The sequence below is a fragment of the Hyla sarda genome, chromosome 1, assembly GCF_029499605.1.
Source record: "Hyla sarda isolate aHylSar1 chromosome 1, aHylSar1.hap1, whole genome shotgun sequence".
Classification (NCBI taxonomy): domain Eukaryota; kingdom Metazoa; phylum Chordata; class Amphibia; order Anura; family Hylidae; genus Hyla; species Hyla sarda.
The window spans coordinates 591807330-591827647 of NC_079189.1; the positions used below are offsets into that span (position 1 = coordinate 591807330).

Consider the following 20318-nt stretch of genomic DNA (forward strand, 5'->3'; position numbering starts at 1 on the left):
ACTTCCTCTTCTCGCCAACCCAACCGTAACCGTGACGGACTCTCGTTTTCCCCCATCGGACTGAGATCCAGGTAGCTCTCAGCGCACCCTCATGAGATGAGCGTCATCCTCTCCTTCATCACAATGGCTCCTTTACACAGGCCATTAGAGTTTAGGGAAATCTGTTATCTGCATCTTTCAAACAGAGCACAGAGACCCCTGCAAACCCTATAGACAGAGAAAAGACCCCCCCCCCCTGTTAACACTGAATATGAGGGGTCTACTACCTGCATGGTCAGTGAATGCTGGGGGTTGTAGTACTGCACTAGTAGGGCCATGAGTTAGAGACTATTGATGTATATGGTGGATGGCGGCACATCCTTTAAGTTTCCTCTTTCCCCTATACAGTCGATATATGGATATATGGATACATTAAAGCGTTACGGTCATTAATATAAACTTTTGACATGTTGTCCAGATATATCAAATTTTTAGATAGCACGTGTCTTATTCCTGACCCTCTCTGCGATCAAGATAGCAGGATAAACTGCGTGGCAGTGCTCTTCACTCTCCAGCCGGCTGCCCGATCTGACTCTTTTGCATCATTGTGTTTCCCAACCAGAGTGCCTCCAGCTGTGGCAAAACTACAACTCCAAGCATTTTTTTATAGAAGTAATTTACTAATTTGTTTAACTTTCTGAAGCCAGTTGATATGAAAAAAATAGTTTTCCACCGGAGTACCCCTTTAAAGGGGTACTCCGCCCCTAGACATCTTATCCCCTATCCAAAGGATAGGGGATAAGATGTCAGATCGCCGCGGTGCCGTTGCTGGGGAGGCCCTGGGATCCCCGCTGCGGCACCGCGCTATCATTACAGCACAGAGCAAGTTCGCTCTGTGCGTAATGACGGGCGATACGGGGGACGGAGCAGTGTGACGTCATGGCTCCTCCCCTCGTGACATCACGGCCCGTCCCCTTAATGCAAGTCTATGGGAGGGGGCGTGACGACCACCACGTTCCCTCCCATAGACTTGTATTGAAAGGGGTGGGCCGTGATGTCACGAGGGGCGGAGCCGTGACATAACGATGCTCCGGCCCCTGTATTGCGCGTCATTACGTGCAGAGCGAACTCGCTCTGTGCTGTAATGATAGCGCGGTGCCGCAGCGGGGATCCCAGGGCTCCCCAGCAGCGGCACCGCGGCGATCTGACATCTTATCCCCTATCCTTTGGATAGGGGATAAGATGTCTAGGGGCGGAGTACCCCTTTAAGTAACACTCACCAAAAAAATACTGAAATGATAGACACTAGGTGAAAGAAGCCTTGACGTACTTTAGTATTTGCCATATCCACAATGTACTGGTCACCCTTCACACACTCCATTACAGGAAAGCCGTCTCGGTCCAGCACCTTGGCCTGTGAGTTCCCGGCTACGACAAGGATGACATCTCCAGTGATGCTGTACTGAAGAGACTTAATCTGATGACTGGGGAGAGAAAAAAAAAATATAACTTTATTAGTAACTTTACACACATACATTTATGTTATCACAGACATCCCGCCTATATCAACGCTGGCTCTCATGGTTCACTCGCAACAATTGCTTTGTCACAGTGATACATAAATGGTCCAGGTCTACGAGTGTGAGAACCAATGAAGGCTAGCAGCAGGAAGATGTCCTCTAATAGTTAAATGCCCCAAAAGAATACAGTGGTCCCTCAAGTTACAATATTAATTGGTTCCAGGACGACCATTGTATGTTGAAACCATTGTATGTTGAGACCATAACTCTTTGGAAACCTGGTAATTGGTTCTGAAGCCACCAAAATGTCATCCAAAAATAGGAAAAAGTGAGGATTATAGAAAAATAAGTAGATAACTAATACAGATAAAGCAAATCCTTATATATAAAGGTAAGAAAGATCTGCTGGGAGCTGTAAATCACTCTCTATGTCAGTGTTTCCCAACCAGGGTGCCTCCAGCTGTTGCAAAACTACAACTCCCAGCATGCCCGGACAGCCGTTGGCTGTCCGGGCATGCTGGGAGTTGTAGTTTTGCAACAGCTGGAGGCACCCTGGTTGGGAAACAATGGTTTATGTAGGGGACAGGAGCTTCTTCAGGGTCCTATACAGTACACACAGTGTCCCAAATGGAGCCGCCCTCACCTGGTGTCCAAAGGAGCAGCTAACCCTGATACAGGTAAGGAGTAGTACAGAACTTGTAGTTCCTCCCTGTACTGTAGGGGGCGCTACCAGACACCAGTCAGTGCATGCACTTCAATAATACAGGTAATTTACAAGTAAAATGCCCATTCTGATTGGTCAGTTCCTCCGGTTGTGACATGTTGCACAGATCTGGATTGTCCGTACATTGTATGTTGAGTCTGGTTTCAAGTTACAATGGTCCAGAAAAAAACATTGTGTGTTGAAACTATTGTATGTTGAGGCCATTGTAAGTTGATCGATCACTGTATATGGAACGGATGTTGTTGAGAAGATTCAATACAAATTCATGCAGCGTGTCCTTAAAAGGGGTACTCCGGAACAGTTTGTTCCAAACGCAGAGCAGCGAACGCTGGAGCCAGGAGCTCGCAACGTCATAGCCCCCTCAAGACGTCACGCCCCGCCCTTCAATGCAAGTCTATGGGAGGGGGTGTGACAGCTGTCACGCCCCCTCCCATAGACTTGCATTGAGTGGGCGGGGCGTGACATCATGAGGGGGCAGGGCTATGACGTCACGAGCTCCCGGCATCGGCTCCAGCGGTCGGAACAGTTTGTTCCAAACACTAAGCAGCGGAGTAACCCTTTAGTGGGTTCAAATCGATACTTGTCTCCGATCCGTTGGTCCGTTTCACCTGTTACTTCCTCTATTCAGGTGCTGGGCGGAGCTTGCTGACATCACTGCTGCTGGGCCTTACTGCAAGCAAGCCTGGAGAAACATCAGCGGTGACGTCATGAAGCTCCGCCGGGCGCCTGAACGGAGGAAGTAACAGGTGAACCAGACGACGCTTCGGAGATAGGTATGAGGACTGAATCGATGCTAATTGATAAAATTATTTGTTAGTTGCTGTCCTAAACATAACAATAACTGATTATTTTTAGAGATTCACCGAAAGGGAAATTTTGGGCTAAAACCGATACTGCTTTGTCCCACCCACTTTAAAAAAAATAGTTTTTAGTTAAATAAATTTGTGAATTTAAAGGGATACTCTGCTGCTCAGCGATTGGAAAAAAACTGTTCCGAACGCTGGAGCCGGGAGCTCGTGATGTCATAACCCCGCCCCCTCATGAGGTCACGCCCCCACGCTTGAAAGTAATGTCTATGGGAGGGGGCGTGAAAGCCGTCATGGCCCCTCCCATAGACTTGTATTTAGGGGGCGGGGCATGATATGAGAGGCAGGGCTATGACATCACAAGCTCCCGATTCCGGCTCCAGCGTTCGGAACAGTTTGTTCCAAACGCTGAGCAGCAGAGTACCCCTTTAAGTAATCTGAAATAAAAAAAACTCCATGCTGGTACTTGGCGCCAACTGCGCTTTTTCTGCAGGACTTGCCTAAGTAAGTTCCAAGCCACGCCCCTACTTTAAGCCATGCCCACCAAAATTATCAGCGTGAAATACCCTTAGCCCAAAAGGCCATTTTCGGTGGACGAAATTTCGGTACATCCCTAATTAAAATACGCAAATGAGAAACTTTGTAATGATTCTCATCAGAAAAATATGCTTCTTTCTGTTCCTATAAGGCAACTTTCTTGTTCCCCTATTCTAAACTCATTATTCACTCTCAAATACTGCTTAAATCCATCCGGAGACGAAGAAAAGACTACCGTATATACTCGAGTATAAGCAGAGTTTTTCAGCACCATTTTTCGTGCCCCCTCGGCTTATACACGAGTAATGGGGAAGAGGAAAAAAAAATTGCAGGCATACCGGTGGGGGTGGCGAGGGGATGGGCCGGGCTGCCCATCGTCGCCCATCTAAGCTGCAGGGACCGTCCGACTTCCAGTGGGGAGGGTGAGCCGGTTCGGGCCATCCATCTTGACCGAGAGGCCCTCTTCTCCACTCCGGGCCGGCCCTGGACTAGTGTCGCTGCATTGACGCCGCCGTGCAGGGACGTCCGTGTGCAGCAGACATCCGTGACGTCAGGGGCGTCCCTACGCGGCGTCGTCAATGCAGCGTCACTAGTCCGGGGCCAGCCCGGAGCGGAGAAGAGGGCCTCTCAGTCAAGATGGATGGCCCAAACCGGCTCACCCTCCCCACTAGAAGTCGGATGGTCCCTGCAGCGACGTTGGACGGCTGCTAGGGAAGGACCGACAGAACTGCAACTGGGGAGGTGAGTAGACAACAAGAGAGGGGAGTCTAGATGATGACAGGGGGGTATGAGGGGATCTGGATAATGATATGGGGGGCAAGGGGGATCTGTATGTTGGGGAGATGAGGGGGGTCTGGATGATGATAGGAGGGATGAGGGGGGGCTGGATGATAGAGGAGGGCGGGATGATGACGGGGGGTGGAGGGGGATGATGTATTTCCCACCCTAGGCTTATACTCGATAGGTTTTCCTGGGTTTTTGGGGTGAAATTAGGGGCCTCGGCTTATATTCGGAACGGCTAATACTTGAGTATATACAGTATTAGTTCACTGAAGGACCAGATTATACATTACCAATACAAGTCTATGAAAAGAGAAGGGGAGTAGCTGGAGAGAGCCAGTAGCAAGCAGACTGCAAAAGCTTACAGCGACTATTCCGTTATCACCCATGTGCTGGACTTATAAACTACACCACTCATTACTGCTCTATAATGTCCTCCTTGCTGCTCAGTATTGTTCTATATTGTCTTGCTGCTTATGAGGATGTGCTTAAAGGGGTATTCCAGGAAAAAAAAACTTTTTTTTATATATCAACTGGCTCCAGAAAGATAAAACAGATATGTAAATTACTTCTATTAAAAAATATTAATCCTTCCAATAATTATCAGCTGCTGCAGTTGAGTTATTCTTTTCTGTCTGGCAACAGTGCTCTCTGCTGACATCTCTGCTTGTCTCGGGAACTGCACAGAGTCGAGGAGGTTTGCTATGGGGATTTGCTTCTACTCTGGACAGTTCCCGAGACAGGTGTCAGAGAGCACTTAGATAAGAACAACTGAACTTCAGCTGCTCATAAGTATGAAAGGATTAAGATTTTTTTTAACAGAAGTCATTTACAAATCTGTTTAACTTTCTGGAGCCAGTTGATATATATAGAAAAAAGTTTTTTTTCCTGGATAACCCCTCTTTAGAGATAAAATTGAGGAGGATTCCTTCTTCTGTGTGTGTTTGTGTATTGGAAGGGACACATCATAGCAGCTAGTCTACACCCAGTAGCTCAAAGACACCTAAAAATTAGAAATTAAGCCTGCAGAAAAGAAAGCTGGTGAAAAATGGCATCTGCAAGTTATATAATGGCCAGAAATAGTGCTACTCCTCATGTCAACATACAACAGCTTATTCTAAAAATTACCTAAAATGACCCGTATGTTCTACACATCGGCCCTTACTTACTAAGAGTGTTGTGTAGTTTTCTTTGTGGGTTATAATTCCCTACAATTTATTTTCCACGGTATTTATTAAAGGGGTACTCTGCCCCTGGCATCTTATCCCGTATCCAAAGGATAGGGGATAAGATGTTAGATCACTGTGGTCCCGCTGCTGGGGACCCCGGGGATTGCCGCTGCGGCACCCCACCATCATTACTGCACAGAGTGAGTTCGCTCTGTGCGTAATGACGGGCAATACAGGGGCCGGAGCATCGTTACATCATGGCTCCGCCCCTCATGACATCACGTCCCATCCCCTTAATGCAAGTCTATGTCAGGGGGTGTGACGACCGCCACGCCCCCTCCCATAGACTTGTATTGATGGGGCGGGCCGTGACATCACGAGGGGCGGAGCCGCGACGTAACGATGCTTCGGCCCCTGTATTGCCCGTCATTACGTGCAGAGCGAACTCACTCTTCGCAGTAATATTAGCGGGGTGCTGCAGCAGCGTGACCCTGGCGATCTGACATCTTATCCCCTTATTTGGATAGGGGATAAGATATCTAGGGGCAGAGTACCCCTTTAAGGTTTCCCTACATTTTCCACTTTCCCGACACTTTGCTTTTTTTACATATTCTCTGACCTGTAGGGTTTTCCTCAGTTGAAATCCACCACATTTTCTGTGGAGAACTTAGTAAATATGTTGAATATGTTGGGTTTTTGTGAAAATATCGGAAACACGCACATTTTCAACGACCACCCCCCCCCCCCCTTTTTCCTGATGGCCAAGCCCCTTTATAGGGTTTTCTTAGCAAAATGGAGAGTCAGGGTTTTTTTCAGTTCTGGTGCAAATTCTGGTGCAGACAGAATTTCTGGCGCACAACCCGACAAAACATGTCGGGTTTGCAATAGTAAATGAGGGCCATAGTGTAAGAGTTCAGTCGCATATCAGCACTAGAGAAGATCACAAATTACGCACAAAAGGAACTGCTCAGCAGGGTAACACAAGGAGATGTATTATAATATACAGAGGCAGTTCTGCATTTCAGATTCCTGGGAAAGCTGGGTCAAAACAGAATGACCGTAAATTCAGAAGTTAGTCCGGCGCAGAGAGAAACCATCAGGGAGCCAGATAAAATCAATGGATTTATTAGATGCAACGCATTTCGCTGCACATGCGCAGCTTCATCAGGAATAACATGAGGCGCCTTCCTCCCTCTCTCTGGGAAAGATGGGTGACAGTCCCTTTGATAGCGCTAACCGCAAGTTCACACAGTACAAAATAACCTCACAACCAGCAACTGGCACCAAATGGACGATCCAGGGTTGGTGGAGATGGCAGAGTTTGTTCCAGGGCACACAGCCAGTGACATACCCAGTGTAAGGGCAATGTTAGTGTCTTATAATAAACAAGGGCTGGGGATTGTAAGCTGCCATTGGTCCCGGCACCAGAAGACCGTGGATGGTATGTGATACGTTCACAGAAGTTCAGCAAACAAAATGTTCCTGAAAAGGAATTCTTCAAATAGTATGGCACCGTCCGGGCTCAGATATTCCTGTAAGTGAGGACACTGGCAGGGCTGAGCGGTGATGCCGACGGGTTACGCTGCTGTATCACGGGCCGTGTTGATGTTTTTCTATCATGCTGGGACAAGTACGGTCATACAAGTCTCCCCAATGCTTCACGCTCAAAAATAGATCTCACGTCCATTAATGTCTTGCCAGACAGAAAACTTGTGCTCGAAAGCTTCTACTTACAACTGGTTATGTAACAGATCTATAGATAACAGCGCACATCGCTCGATGGGCATGTGATTTAACCACTACAGTACCTCAGCAGTGAGCTGTATTAACATTATGTAATTAAAGGGTATTTCAAGAAAAAAATTAAAATAAATTCATATCAACTAGCTCCAAAAAGTTAAACAGATTTGTAAATTACTTCTATAAAAAAAATAAATCTTAATCCTTCCAGTACTTATGAGCTGCTAAAGTTGAGTTGTTCTTTTCTGTCAGACAGAGGTGTCAGCAGAGAGCACTGTTGTCAGTCTCAGGAACTGTCCAGAGAAGCAGCAAATCCCCATAGCAAAACCCTTTGTGAATGGAGTGAAAATGCTTAGTCACTTTTGTAATTCCCTAAAATAGTTTAATAACGCAGGGTATTATGCTCCTGGCCACTTTAACAACCCATAATCATGTCACAAAGGGGCCAGTGGAGTGACAGGGCAAAGCCCCTACCTCTGTCTAAGCCAGTGTTTCCCAACCAGGGTGCCTCCAGCTGTTGCAAAACTACAACTCCCAGCATGCCAGGGCAGCCAAAGGCATGCTGGGAGTTGAAGTTTTGCAACAGCTGGAGGCACCCATGTTGGGAAACACCGGTCAAAAAACTAGATGCAGTCGCTATTGAGTGCTTCATTTTAGATGTTATTAATGCTCAGTACATGATGGATTGTGTTAACCTCATACACATGGTGGATGTTACCAAAGCAAATTACATGAAGGGGTTAAAGGTGCCTTCCAGGACTTATTGATTGGTGGTCTCTCTCTGTGCCATTAGTTGCTGATCGGTGGTGCGCCGACACCTTTACATTTTTGACATTATATCTGTAGGTTTAGTGTCTTTTTAATATGGGCACTTTCGGATCTAAAAACTTTTTATATGTTGTTACTGATAAAAATTAAAGACCTTTTGTGATATGGTTGTTTAAAAAGTTCTTAAAATTTAATAAAGAAAACGGCTCCTGAAAATCCCACCACTAGAGGTCCCCATACCTACTGGGACACTAACCAGTCCTGCAGCAGCATCAGGCTTGTCCATGAGTCATGGACAGGGCTGCATGAGCAGACACACCAATCGCCTCCTACCTCCACAAGGAGAGACACGCCACCTCTAACCACCACAAGGGAGGGACACGCCCCCTTCCACCATACACCAATCACCTCCCACCACACACCAATCACCTTCCACCACAACAAGGGAGGGACACCCCACCTTCCACTAATGACCTCTTACCACCACAAGGGAGGGACACGCGCCCTCCCACCACACACCAATCACCTCCCACCTCCACAAGGAGGGACACGCCACCTCCCACCACCACAATGGAGGGACACACCCCCTCCCACCAAACACCAATCACCTCCTAAATGCACAAGGAGGGACACACCACCCTCCCACCTCACACCAATCACCTTCCACCACACAACAATCACCTCCCACCACTACAAGGAGGGACACGCCCCCCCCTCCCACCACACCCCAATCACCTCCCACCACCTGGACACGCCCTCTTCCCCTGAGAGGATTACTAACACTGTGAGCTAATGAAAAGAGGGATTTTTATAATAAATATAGGTGATAGAGGCATAAAAATTAGATGTACATGGTCAGGATTAGCGACTGAGTAACATTTATTAATTTTTTATTTTTTTGGAGGGGGTGGGGGGTTGACAGAGGTACAAAAAGGTATGCTTTAGTGTAATATTCTATTATTGTCGTATCTTTACAAGTGCAACTTTTCGCCTTACATTTACACCGCAAGACTGAACCTGATTCTGTTTGGGAGGAAGGGGGAGGCATTATTTATCGGCAGCCATTAATCTTGTGGGGCAGGCAGGAGGGTCCCTAATTGATAACAGGTTAAGGTGCCTAATCTTTATATGCTCCTCTACACCTCACATGTTGTCACCCGCAAAACACTAATTCTTCCAATAAATCATCCCATTGCCGGGAGTCAAGACACTTGGGCCACAAGGCCTCATTAAATCCCCTCGTACTGTACACAATGTCAGGAATAAAAGGAGAACGCAGGTTCTACAGCATATAGACGAAAAGAATTGCTCCCACTGAGGCTTTACCATACAGTAAAGCACATGCAGATGCTATGAGGCCCCGGAGATATGGTCCCAGACCAGGCGGTCTACATTCCCTCTTTACATGACCCCTAATGGATGAAAGAATGGAACGCAAGGAAATGAGGACAAATAATAATAAGTCCTCCAGGCTCCAGTGTTTAGGGGCAACCAGATGTTAACCAAAAGGTGGTCTCATCTAAAAGTGTACCTGTTATTGAAAAAAATCTTTTGACAAGTCCTAGAACCATATCAAAGGTTCTCATTGGTTGGGGTCTGAGCGTTAAGACCCCGACTGCCAATGACGAGAATGAGCTAAAAGAGATGCTCTCTCTGATATACTGCAGAACTGAAAAATAAATTTGTAGGGTAAAACTGAATAAAAAAAGGAAACAAAAAATGGGGGATTTTAATGCACACCATTTACTGTGCATTAAAGGGGTACTCCACCCCTAGGCATGTTATCCCCTGTCTAAAGGATAGGGGATAAGAGGTCTGATCATGGGGGTCCAGACGCTGGGGACCCCCGCGATCTCCCTGCTGCAGTTGCTTGGGACGTGACAGCCACACCCCACTCGTGACATTACGGCCACGCCTCCTCAATGCAAATCTATGGGAGGGGGCGTGACGGCAGTCACGCCCCCTCCCATAGACATGCATTGAGGAGGTGTGGCTGTGATGTCACGAGCCTCCGCCCCCAATAGCCAGTCATCTGGCACGGAGCGAAGTTGGCTCCTTGCATTGGATGTCTGGGGTGCTGCAGCCGAGATTGCGGGGTTCCGCAGCAGAGGGACCCCCGTGATCAGACATTTTATCCTCTATCGTTTGGATAGGTGATAAGAGTTCTAGGGGTGGAGTACCCCTTTAAAATCAACATACCGTGGTTACTTAGATCAGTGCGAATACAACGACACCAAATATAATTTTATTATTTTGTGTACAGAGCGGGGGGCGTGACATCATGAGCCTCCACCCCGCATCGCCGGTCATCCAGCACGGAGCAAAGTACGCTCCGTGCACCGGATGTCTGGGATTCCGCAGCAGAGATCGCGGGGGGTCTCCAGTGGCGGGACCCCCAGGATCAGACATCTTATCCCCTATCCTTTGGATGGGGATAATGGGGGAGATTTATCAAAACCTGTGCAGAGGAAAAGTTGTCTAGTTGCCCATAGCAACCAATCAGATCGCTTCTTTCATTTTGCAGAGGCATTGTTAAAAATGAAAGAAGCGATCTGATTGGTTGCTAGGGGCAACTGGGCAACTTTTCCTCTGCATGGGTTTTGATCAATCTCCCCCAATATGTCTAGGGGCGGAGGTACTCAGAAGGTAAACAGCCCAAACCATCATAGCTCACACTGTGCCCGGGATACACTCACCAGTCACATGGTTGATGAGATCTAAACGGATAGAGAGAAGCATCCATTCCGGCAAAATCCCAGAACTTAACATTATAGTCATAGCCGCCGGTGATCAGACGAGCGCCTGAAGGGTCCAGCCCGAGAGCAGATACCTAGAAGAGAGAATAAAATCATTAGAACATTATTAACGACACACTTTCATATGACAAATACATTAGTCTGGTGCCTCTTCTATTAGGATCCATTAGGCTTCCATTTTGATCCATCCTTGTTAAGATATGAATAGTGCCTTAAGGAGGTTGTTATCCCCTAAAATCAGCGTTCCCCCCAAAAACGTTTAGGTTCGGATGGTGTTATATTTTATATCTATATATTTCTGCAGAACTACAAAAATTTAAAAGGGATGAAGCGGAGACAGAGAGTAAGACCCATAAGACTCTGCGTTGTATCCCCCCAGTACTCGAGGTGATGTTATCTATGGAGCAGTCAAACCATTCTCCTCTGCAGTCGAGATGAAGCTAAACATTACAAGTGCACCATTTACCTCAGTTATACAAAACATTTGGGTGGCCTACTCACTTCTCTCCATCCACCTAAACACCAAAACCCACACAAAAATATAGCAAAAACTGTAGTACTGCCATTATACATGGGGGCAGGGATAGGAGACTTGAACTGCAGAACAAAGAGGTCTGCAATGCTAGATAAAAAGGGGCTACCCCATTTAGAATACCCGTTGTCATATACCCTATTAGGAAATTCTGAGTTAAAGGGGTTATCCAGGGAAAAACTTTTTTTTATATATATATCAACTGGCTCCAGAAAGTTAAACAGATTTTTTGTAATCTCTGATGACACGTGTCTCGGGAACCACCCAGTTTAGAAGAGGTTTGCTATGGGGATTTGCTTCTAAACTGGGCGTTTCCCGAGACAGGTGTCATCAGAGAGCACTTAGACAGAAAAAAACAACCTTAACTTCAGAAGCTCATAAGTACTGAAAGAATTAAGATTTTTTAATAGAAGTAATTTACAAATCTGTTTAACTTTCTGGAACCAGTTGATATATAAAAAAAAAGTTTTTTCCTGGATAACCCCTTTAAAGGTGAACTCCCGTGGATCAACTGGTGTCAGAAAGTTAAACAGATTTGTAAATAACTTCGTAATCCTTCCAGTACTTTTTAGGGGCTATATACTACAGAGGAAATGCTTAGCTTTTTAGATTTCTCTTCTGTCATGACCGCAGTGCTGACCTCTGCTGTCCATTTTAGGAACTGTCCAGAGCAGGAGAAAATCCCCATAGCAAACATATGCTGCTCTGGACAGTTCCTAAAATGGACAGCAGAGGTCAGCAGAGAGCACTGTGGTCGTGACAGAAGAGAAATCCAATTTCCTCTGCAGTATACAGCCCCTATAAAGTACTGGAAGGATTAAGATTTTTTTTAATAGAAGTAATTTACAAATCTGTTTAACTTTCTGGCACCAGTTAATTTAAAAAATAAAAGTTTTCCACAGGAGAAAACTTATACACATTATACAAGCAGTCCAATCTGCGGACATCATGTTATAAAGCAGGAGGAGCTGAGCAGATTGATATATATTTTATGGAAAAAAAAGTTCCAGGATAACTTGTCATTTAGTCTACTTTTATACAGATAACTGTCAATCATTGAGTAGGACCACACACATGACTTCTTAAAGGGGTACTCCAGTGGAAAATATATATTTTTTAAAACATCAACTGCTGCCAGAAAGTTAAACAGATTTGTAAATTAAGTGCATAAGAAGAAGAATGAAAGGTCGGCACTCACCGGGTTTCCAATTCAGCAGATTTTATTGCACATACTCACAGCCATAGTACAGTTCTAGGGGAGACGGCGGATGGAAACATAGGGGGGTACCACAGAGAGGCGACAGCGATGTTTCGCACTTAGTAGGGCTTCGACGGGCCTGACTCTACACCGGAACATGTCATCTTCTTATACAGGTGAGTAAAGTAATTGGACCTATCACCAATAGACGCACCTTGTGACGTTAAAAGAAGGAGGGGAGGTTGCTTTATCAGGCTTGCTCCTACATCGATCTAGCTCGTTATTCAGACTGTTACGACCGGTACCGTTAACACCTTCTTAGAAGCAAACTGAGATGTCAACTTTGTCATTAAGTCCTAGGACTCCTGTTGCATCAGTAGCAATTATCCAATGTGTCTCTCTTCTAAAGAGGTTTTTATCGGATCTAAGTCCTGGTCGTGCAGCAACTTTTTCTATTCCTGCGAATCTTAAAGATTCGTGGCTTCCTCCGTGGGCTTCTATTATATGGGAAATGAACCTGGGAGAACCCTTTTTTGTACGCAGAGAGTAGAAGTGCTCTCTGATTTTTGCGCACATTTGTCTGATTGTTTTCTCTATATAATAGAAGCCGCACGGACAGAATATTACATATACAACGTTTCTTGACTTACAAGTAATAAGTTCGGTAACCGTATGGGTGATTGGACCTATTCTGAATGCTTGCAAGCCAAGGTTGTAGTTACAGAAATTACAATTTTTACATAGAAAATGTCCTACTGGTATATGGAGAGTTAACCAGTCTGCTTTTCTCTTTTTGTGTACTCTGTGCTTGTTTCAGTACTTCACCTATTGTTCTAGTTTTTCTGTAAGAAATTAATGGTTTGTTTTCTGCCATTTCTTTGAGGTCTTCATCTGTCTCTAGTATGTACCAGTTTCTCCTTATTGCCCTCTCTATCTCTTTGAAATGTGAACGTGAACCTGTTTAATTGTGCGTTTTTTTGCTTTTTTCTGAACAGCTCTTCTCTACTTTTTCTATCTGCTTTCCGTCTCCCTTTCCTTATTAGGTCTGCTGGATAGTTGTGTTCTACTAATCTTTTTTCTAATTCTGTTGCCTGCTTTTGGTATACTGTATCTTGTGTGTTGTTTCTTTTTAGGCGTAGGAATTGCCCATATGGAATGCCATTTTTAACTGCTTGTGTGTGAGAACTCTGATAGTGAAGTATTGTGTTTTTTGCCACTTCCTTTCTGTAACCTTCACTTATTAGTTTCCCTTCTTTTACTGTCAATTTGAGGTCTAGGAACTCCAACATGTCCCCACCGTATTGCTGTGTGAACGCCATGTTGTAGCCCTTGAAATCATTTAAAGGGTAGCTCCCACCATTCTATTTTTTTTTTTTTTTTTGCTAGCCCATCTCCCCCCCCCCCCCCCCCCCCCCCGCTACGGGACTAGCCAATTCCCTCCTCCCCCCCCCCCCCGCCCCGCATACCCAGCTCCCTCATTACACTGCAGAGTCTGGCAGCGGGCGTGCAGGGACAGCGGCGGCAACGAGGCGGCGATGTGCGGGAGGAGTGGCCGGGGAGCCAATGCGCTCGCTACCGCCTGTCTGATTGACAGGAAGGGAGCGAGTGCAGCCTAACTGAAAAAGGACTGATTGCCACTTCAAAATCAGTCCTTTTTCAGTAGCCGGTTTTTAAATGTAAATTAAACCTTTTAATGAAAAAAATATATAATAAAAGTATATTAGAGATATGTTGTAGTCCATAAGTACTGCAACATATCAAAAAATAAAGTTGGTGACAGTGCCCATTTAAGTAATCTACAAACTGGTGAAATTGGTTTTTAGTCCCTGACCACACTAACAGAATATCGTCGACGAATCGAACTTAGGTTTTAATATATTTAATAAACGGGTTATCGGTGGTGTATACAATATTATTCTCAAAATTAGCTAAATATAAATTAGCCTATGTACAGGACACCGGCATCCCCATCGGGGTACCGGTGTCCTGTCTATACCACCTATCCTCATACATAAAGATTCGATATATCCCGATATATCGCGATACCGTCTAGGTGACGATACATCGCGATATATCCCGATATATCGCCCACCTGGGAGCATTCATAGATCCCAATAGACGCCGCTGTCAGCTTTGACAGCGGCGATCTAGTACTCCGGTGCACACTTTTCTCATGTTATCCCGTCCGGGCTGCAAAATAAAATAAAACGCACTTTATCTTACCTGCCAACGAGCCCCCGGAGCTCCGGTACAGGTGTTCGGTCCCCGGGCTGTATTCTTCTTACTTCCTGTTAGTCCGGCACGTCACATGGAGCTTCAGCCTATCACCAGCGGAGGCGGGACATCGCTGCGGCTGGTGATAGGCTGAAGCTCCATGTGACGTGCCGGACTAACAGGAAGTAAGAAGAATACAGCCCGGGGACCGAACACCTGTACCGGAGCACCGGGGGCTCGTTGGCAGGTAAGATAAAGTGCGTTTTATTTTGCAGCCTGGATAGGATAACATGAGAAAAGTGCGCACCGGATACTCCTTTAATAGCCAGCCGCTGCGATTGCCGCATGCTGGCTATTAGCGGCGGCCCCCGGCTACTGAAATTAGCCGGGGGTCGCATAGTACGGAGTGGGCACGAGTCGGAGCCCGCTCCATAGCCGTGTCAGATCCGGCCTGCCCCGCTCCACAAATGTGGAACTTTTATCTCCTGATGCCCAAGACATGACATGCTGTTCCGGGCGTCCGCAGATAAAAATTTCACATCCCTAAAAGAATCGATTCAAAAATATTTTGAATCGATTCTGTATCGGCAAATGAAAAATCGCGATTATCGCGAGAATCGATTTTTTCTTACATCCCTACTGGATATACTGTTCGGAATTCTTAGTTCTTTTTAAAATCTCGACCACTGCCTGTATACCCGTATCGTGAGGGATACGGGTATACAGGCTAGTGACGTCGATGGAACATAGGCTCCAACCTTCTTCCCATGGGAAATCATTAACTATAGACAATAGATAACCAGTGTCTTTGATATACGCTGGAATTGTAGGCAAAATAGGACGAAGCAAAAAATCTATATACTGGGACAAGTGCTCAGTCACTGAGCCGATCCCCGCAACTATAGGTCGCCCAGGGGGTCGGCTCAGTGACTTGTGCACTTTTGGGAGATGGTATCATTTTGCAGGGCACGGACAATCAGGGGTTAGTTTGTCAGCAGTTTTTTTCGAAATAATACCTTCGAACACAGATTTATTCAAAAAACCTTTCAGGTTCTCTAATATTTTGTTAGTCGGATGACTTAAGAGGGGAGTGTATGTGGTATGGTCTGATAATTGCCTTTTGGCTTCTTCATTATACTGTGTCTTAGAGACGACCACAACACTTGCCCCTTTGTCCGCTCTAACTATAACAATATCACTACGTTTCTTTAGCTTAGTTAGAGCTTCTTGTTCGTTAACAGGTAAATTATTCACTATTTATATAGGACTTAATGACAAAGTTGACGTCTCAGTTTGCTTCTAAGAAGGTTTTAACGGTACCAGTCGTAAGTCTGAATAACGAGCTAGATCGATGTAGGAGCAAGCCTGATAAAGCAACCTCCCCTCCTTCTTTTAACGTCACAACGTGTCTATTGGTGATAGGTCCAATTACTTTACTCACCTGTATAAGAAGATGACATGTTCCGGTGTAGAGTCAGGCCCGTCGAAGCCCTACTAAGTGCGAAACATCGCTGTCGCCTCTCTGTGGTACCCCCCTATGTTACCATCCGCCGTCTCCCCTAGAACTGTACTATGGCTGTAAGTATGTGCAATAAAATCTGCTGAATTGGAAACCCGGTGAGTGCCGACCTTTCATTCTTCTTCTTATGCACTCAAGTTATATCCTACGTGAGTCTGAGCACCACTGAATCCTCCCCCCGCAACAGCGACTTAGTGTCCATCAGCTTCCAGGTACAGAAGTAAGCAGTGCCGAACATCTCTCACTTAGATTTGTAAATTACTTCTATTAAAAAATCTTTACCCTTCCAGTACTTTTTAGCAGCTGTATGCTACAGAGGAAATTCATTCTTTTTGAATTTCTTTTTTGTCTTGTCCACAGTGCTCTCTGCTGACACTTGATGTCCATTTCAGGAACTATCCAGAGCAGAAGAAAATCCCCATAGCAAACCTATGCTGCTCATACGGGCATCAGGCGTCAGCAGAGAGCACTGTGGACAAGACAAGAAAAAAAAAAAAAAAAGAATTTCCTCTGTAGCATACAGCTGCTTAAAAGTAATGGAAGGGTAAAGATTTTTATATAGAAGTCATTTACAAATCTCTACATTACTTCTAAAGGGGTACTCCGGTGAAAAACATTTTTTTTTTTTTTTTTTTTTTTTTTTAAATCAACTGGTGCCAGAAAGGCACCAGTTGATTTAAAAAAAAAATGTTTTCCACCGGAGTACCCCTTTAACTCAGAACAAGCAAAGATTTACATGAATAAATGGCAGGTTATCCTGGAACTTTTCCTACTCAACTATATATCTGCTCAGCTCCTCCTCATGATGCCCACACATAGGACTGCATTTGCAATGTGACAGGTTCCCTTTAAAGGGGTTCCCTGAAGATTAAATGGATAGTGGATAACTAGCTGATCAAGTCCAACCAGCTGGGATCCACAGCAATCCAGAGAATCGAGGTCTTTTGTGCCCCAAGTAAATGAAGCCGCAGCTCGACTGCTCCCTCCACTGTCTATAAGGTGTCTGAAAAAGTCCCCAAAAAAGAGAGGACAGACTGGTGGCCAAGCCTGCACCCTGCCTCTCCATTCACTTGAGAGATAAAAGGCCTCCGCTCTTGTGATCAGGATTCCAATAGTCCGACCCCTGAGGGAGCAGGAGTGTTTATTAAGAGAGTATCTGGCTCTGGAGGACATGACCTGATCCTTATTAGGCTGGGTTCACACTACGATTTTCAAATACGGTAACCGTATACGGTTTTCCGCAAAAAAACGTATACAACCGTATCCGAAACCGTATGCATAGAGAATGCATTGTAAACCGTATTCCAAATGTTGTGTACTGTTGCATCCATTTTGCCTCTGATACGGTTTTGCCGATTTTTCAACCGTAGGCAAAAACGCTGTCGACCACGTTTTTGCCTCCGGTTGGAAAACCGTATGCGAACCGTATGCGGTTCTTTTAACATTGTTGTCTATGAGAACCGTACACAGAATTTCAGAATACGGTTGCACACGGTTTTTCTAATCCGTTTTTGGAGTTGACACATGCGCAGATTGGAATTTCAATAGAACAATAGTAACTTTATTAAATTGCTGGAAAACTAATTCCAACAAAATAGCAAAACCGTTGGCAAAAACTGATGCAAACGGATAGAACCGTACGGGGAAAAACCGTATACGTTTTAATTTGGAGTCATACGGTTGTATACAATTGCATACGGTTTTTGCCATACGTTTTTTAGCGGAAAACCGTATACGGTAACCGTATTTGAAAAACGTGGTGTGAACCCAGCCTTACACATTCACACCATGGGGGACATTTATCAATGTTGGTGTAAGGTAGAATACATTTTACCCCTGTTTGCTTGGTGTATTGTTTGCATAGTTGCTCAAAATTTACTAAAAAGGTGCACAGACTTGATACATTTTGCTCAACTATAGAAACCAGAGAGCTGCAGAGATTGGGTTAAAGGGGTATTCCAGGAAAAAAAATGTTTTATATATCAACTGGCTCCAGAAAGTTAAACAGATTTGTAAATTACTTCTATTAAAAAATCTTAATCCTTCCAATAATTATCAGCTGCTGAAGTTGAGTTGTTCTTTTCTGTCTAAGGCTGCTTTCTCACTATAAAATTCATCCGTTTTAAAGATTTGTCTGATGTTCCGTCATGAAAACCCTGCAAATCTTCCGTTAGAAAATCCCATTATAGTCTATGGAATTTTTACATTATCCGTTTTAATCCGTTATAGTCCTTTATTAATAACGGACGTTATTTTGTGACGGAAGATAGTAATGGGAGAAATAATTCATGCACTATTTCTTCCGTTCATTCGCCCGTCACAAAATAACGTCCGTTATTAATAACGAACTATAACGGATTAAAACGGATAATGTAAAAATCCCATAGACTATAATGGGATTTTCTAACGGAAGATTTGCAGGGTTTTCATGACGGAACATCAGACGAATCTTTAAAACGGATGAATTTTATAGTGTGAAAGCAGCCTTAGACAGAAAAGAACAACTCAACTTCAGCAGCTTAAAAATACTGAAAGGATTAAAAGGGTATTCCAGGAAAAAACTTTTATATATATATATATATATATAAATCCTTTCAGTACTTATGAGCTTCTGAAGTTAAGGTTGTTCTTTTCTGTCTAAATCCTCTCTAATGACACCTGTCTTCGGAAACGCCCAGTTTAGAAGAGGTTTGCTATGGGGATTTGCTTCTAAACGGGTCGTTTCCCGAGACAGGTGTCATCAGAGAGGACTTAGACAGAAAAGAACAACCTTAACTTCAGAAACTCATAAGTACTGTAAGGATTAAGATTTTTTAATAGAAGTAATTTACAAATCTGTTTAACTTTCTGGAGCCAATTGATATTTAAAAAAAATAAAATTTACTGGATAACCCCATTAAAGGGGTACTCCGCTGTTCAGTGTATGGAATAAATTGTTCCGAATGCTAGAGCTGGTAGCTCGCAACATCTTAGCCCCGCCCCCTCATGATGTCACGCCCCACCCCCTCAATGCAAGCCTATGGACTTGCCCATAGACTTGCATTGAGGGGGCGGGACCATGAGTGGGCGGGGCTATGACGTCACAAGCTCCCGGCATCGGCTCCAGCGTTCAGAACAGTTTGTTCCATACGCTGAGCAGCGGAGTACAACTTTAAGCTTTGTGCTCTGGCATCTGACACTTTTGTACGTGTCCTATTGGATGGTGTAGGTTTTGCGCAAAAGAAACACTTCTAAATTTATTTTGCGCAAATAATAAATACAGCTCCACTGCATAAAGTGGGTGTACAGTGCACCAAACAGTAGTCAACTTTGAAATATGTCGCGCAAATAAATTGCGTATAAAATGCAATTGCGCAAAATTTTCAGGGACATTTAGAACATTGAAATGGAGTAAAGCCAATGGTAAATGTCCCCCAATATATGTAAATAAGCGCTGTGTAAGGCTTCATTTCTCTTTTTTCCGCCAGTCTGAACAGAGCAGCAGAATCCTATTGAAAACAATGTGACTCTGCTGCAAGGGAAATTCAGCTGGCGGAATGTGGCAGTAAGGACGAGGCCAAAAAGTCTAGGCAGACTGACTATACCTAGATGTAAAGCCCAGTGATAAGCTGTCTTCAGCACCTGTGCTGCTGTGGACTTGTGTGCAGACCTGGAGTGTCCTTGGAATCGGGATAAAAGGCCCATTACTAAACCTGCTTTCCATCCTGTCAAAATCCAGGCCCAATAACAGGATTTACAGAAATCACAAGAATCTTACTAAGCTTCTCCCGGATGAGACATGCGATTTTTGGACCCTGGTGTCCATCTACGACAGGTTAAGTAGGGGAAATATCTTACTCTCGACCATCACACATGTCACTGTCTCACAATGGGCAAGGTGACTTTTGAGATGTTGTAGAGACATATTAAAAATTTCGGTCGGTCAGGTGTGAGTGCTGAGAATATAATGGCCGACCCACTTTCTCCAGACAAAACCCGGCAGACTAAGGCTGCATTCACACCACGTTTTTGCAATACAGTTCCCGTATAAGGTTTTTGATGAAAAACGGACTAAAAACTGTATCAAAATGTGTGTA

The 20318-nt window shown here is 44.7% G+C and overlaps 1 protein-coding gene across 3 annotated transcripts in view; it reads right to left on the bottom strand.

Annotated features, from left to right (window-relative positions):
* The window catches only part of WDR70 (WD repeat domain 70), a 292771-nt gene that overhangs the window by 224820 nt on the left and 47633 nt on the right, over window positions 1–20318 (bottom strand). For all 3 annotated transcript variants that reach the window (XM_056546328.1, XM_056546336.1, XM_056546343.1), the window contains exons 7-8: window positions 10720–10853; window positions 1310–1463 (exon numbers count right to left, since the gene is read on the bottom strand). In XM_056546328.1, the coding sequence (XP_056402303.1) occupies window positions 1310–1463; window positions 10720–10853 (288 nt within the window). The remainder of the gene's footprint in view (window positions 1–1309; window positions 1464–10719; window positions 10854–20318) is intronic.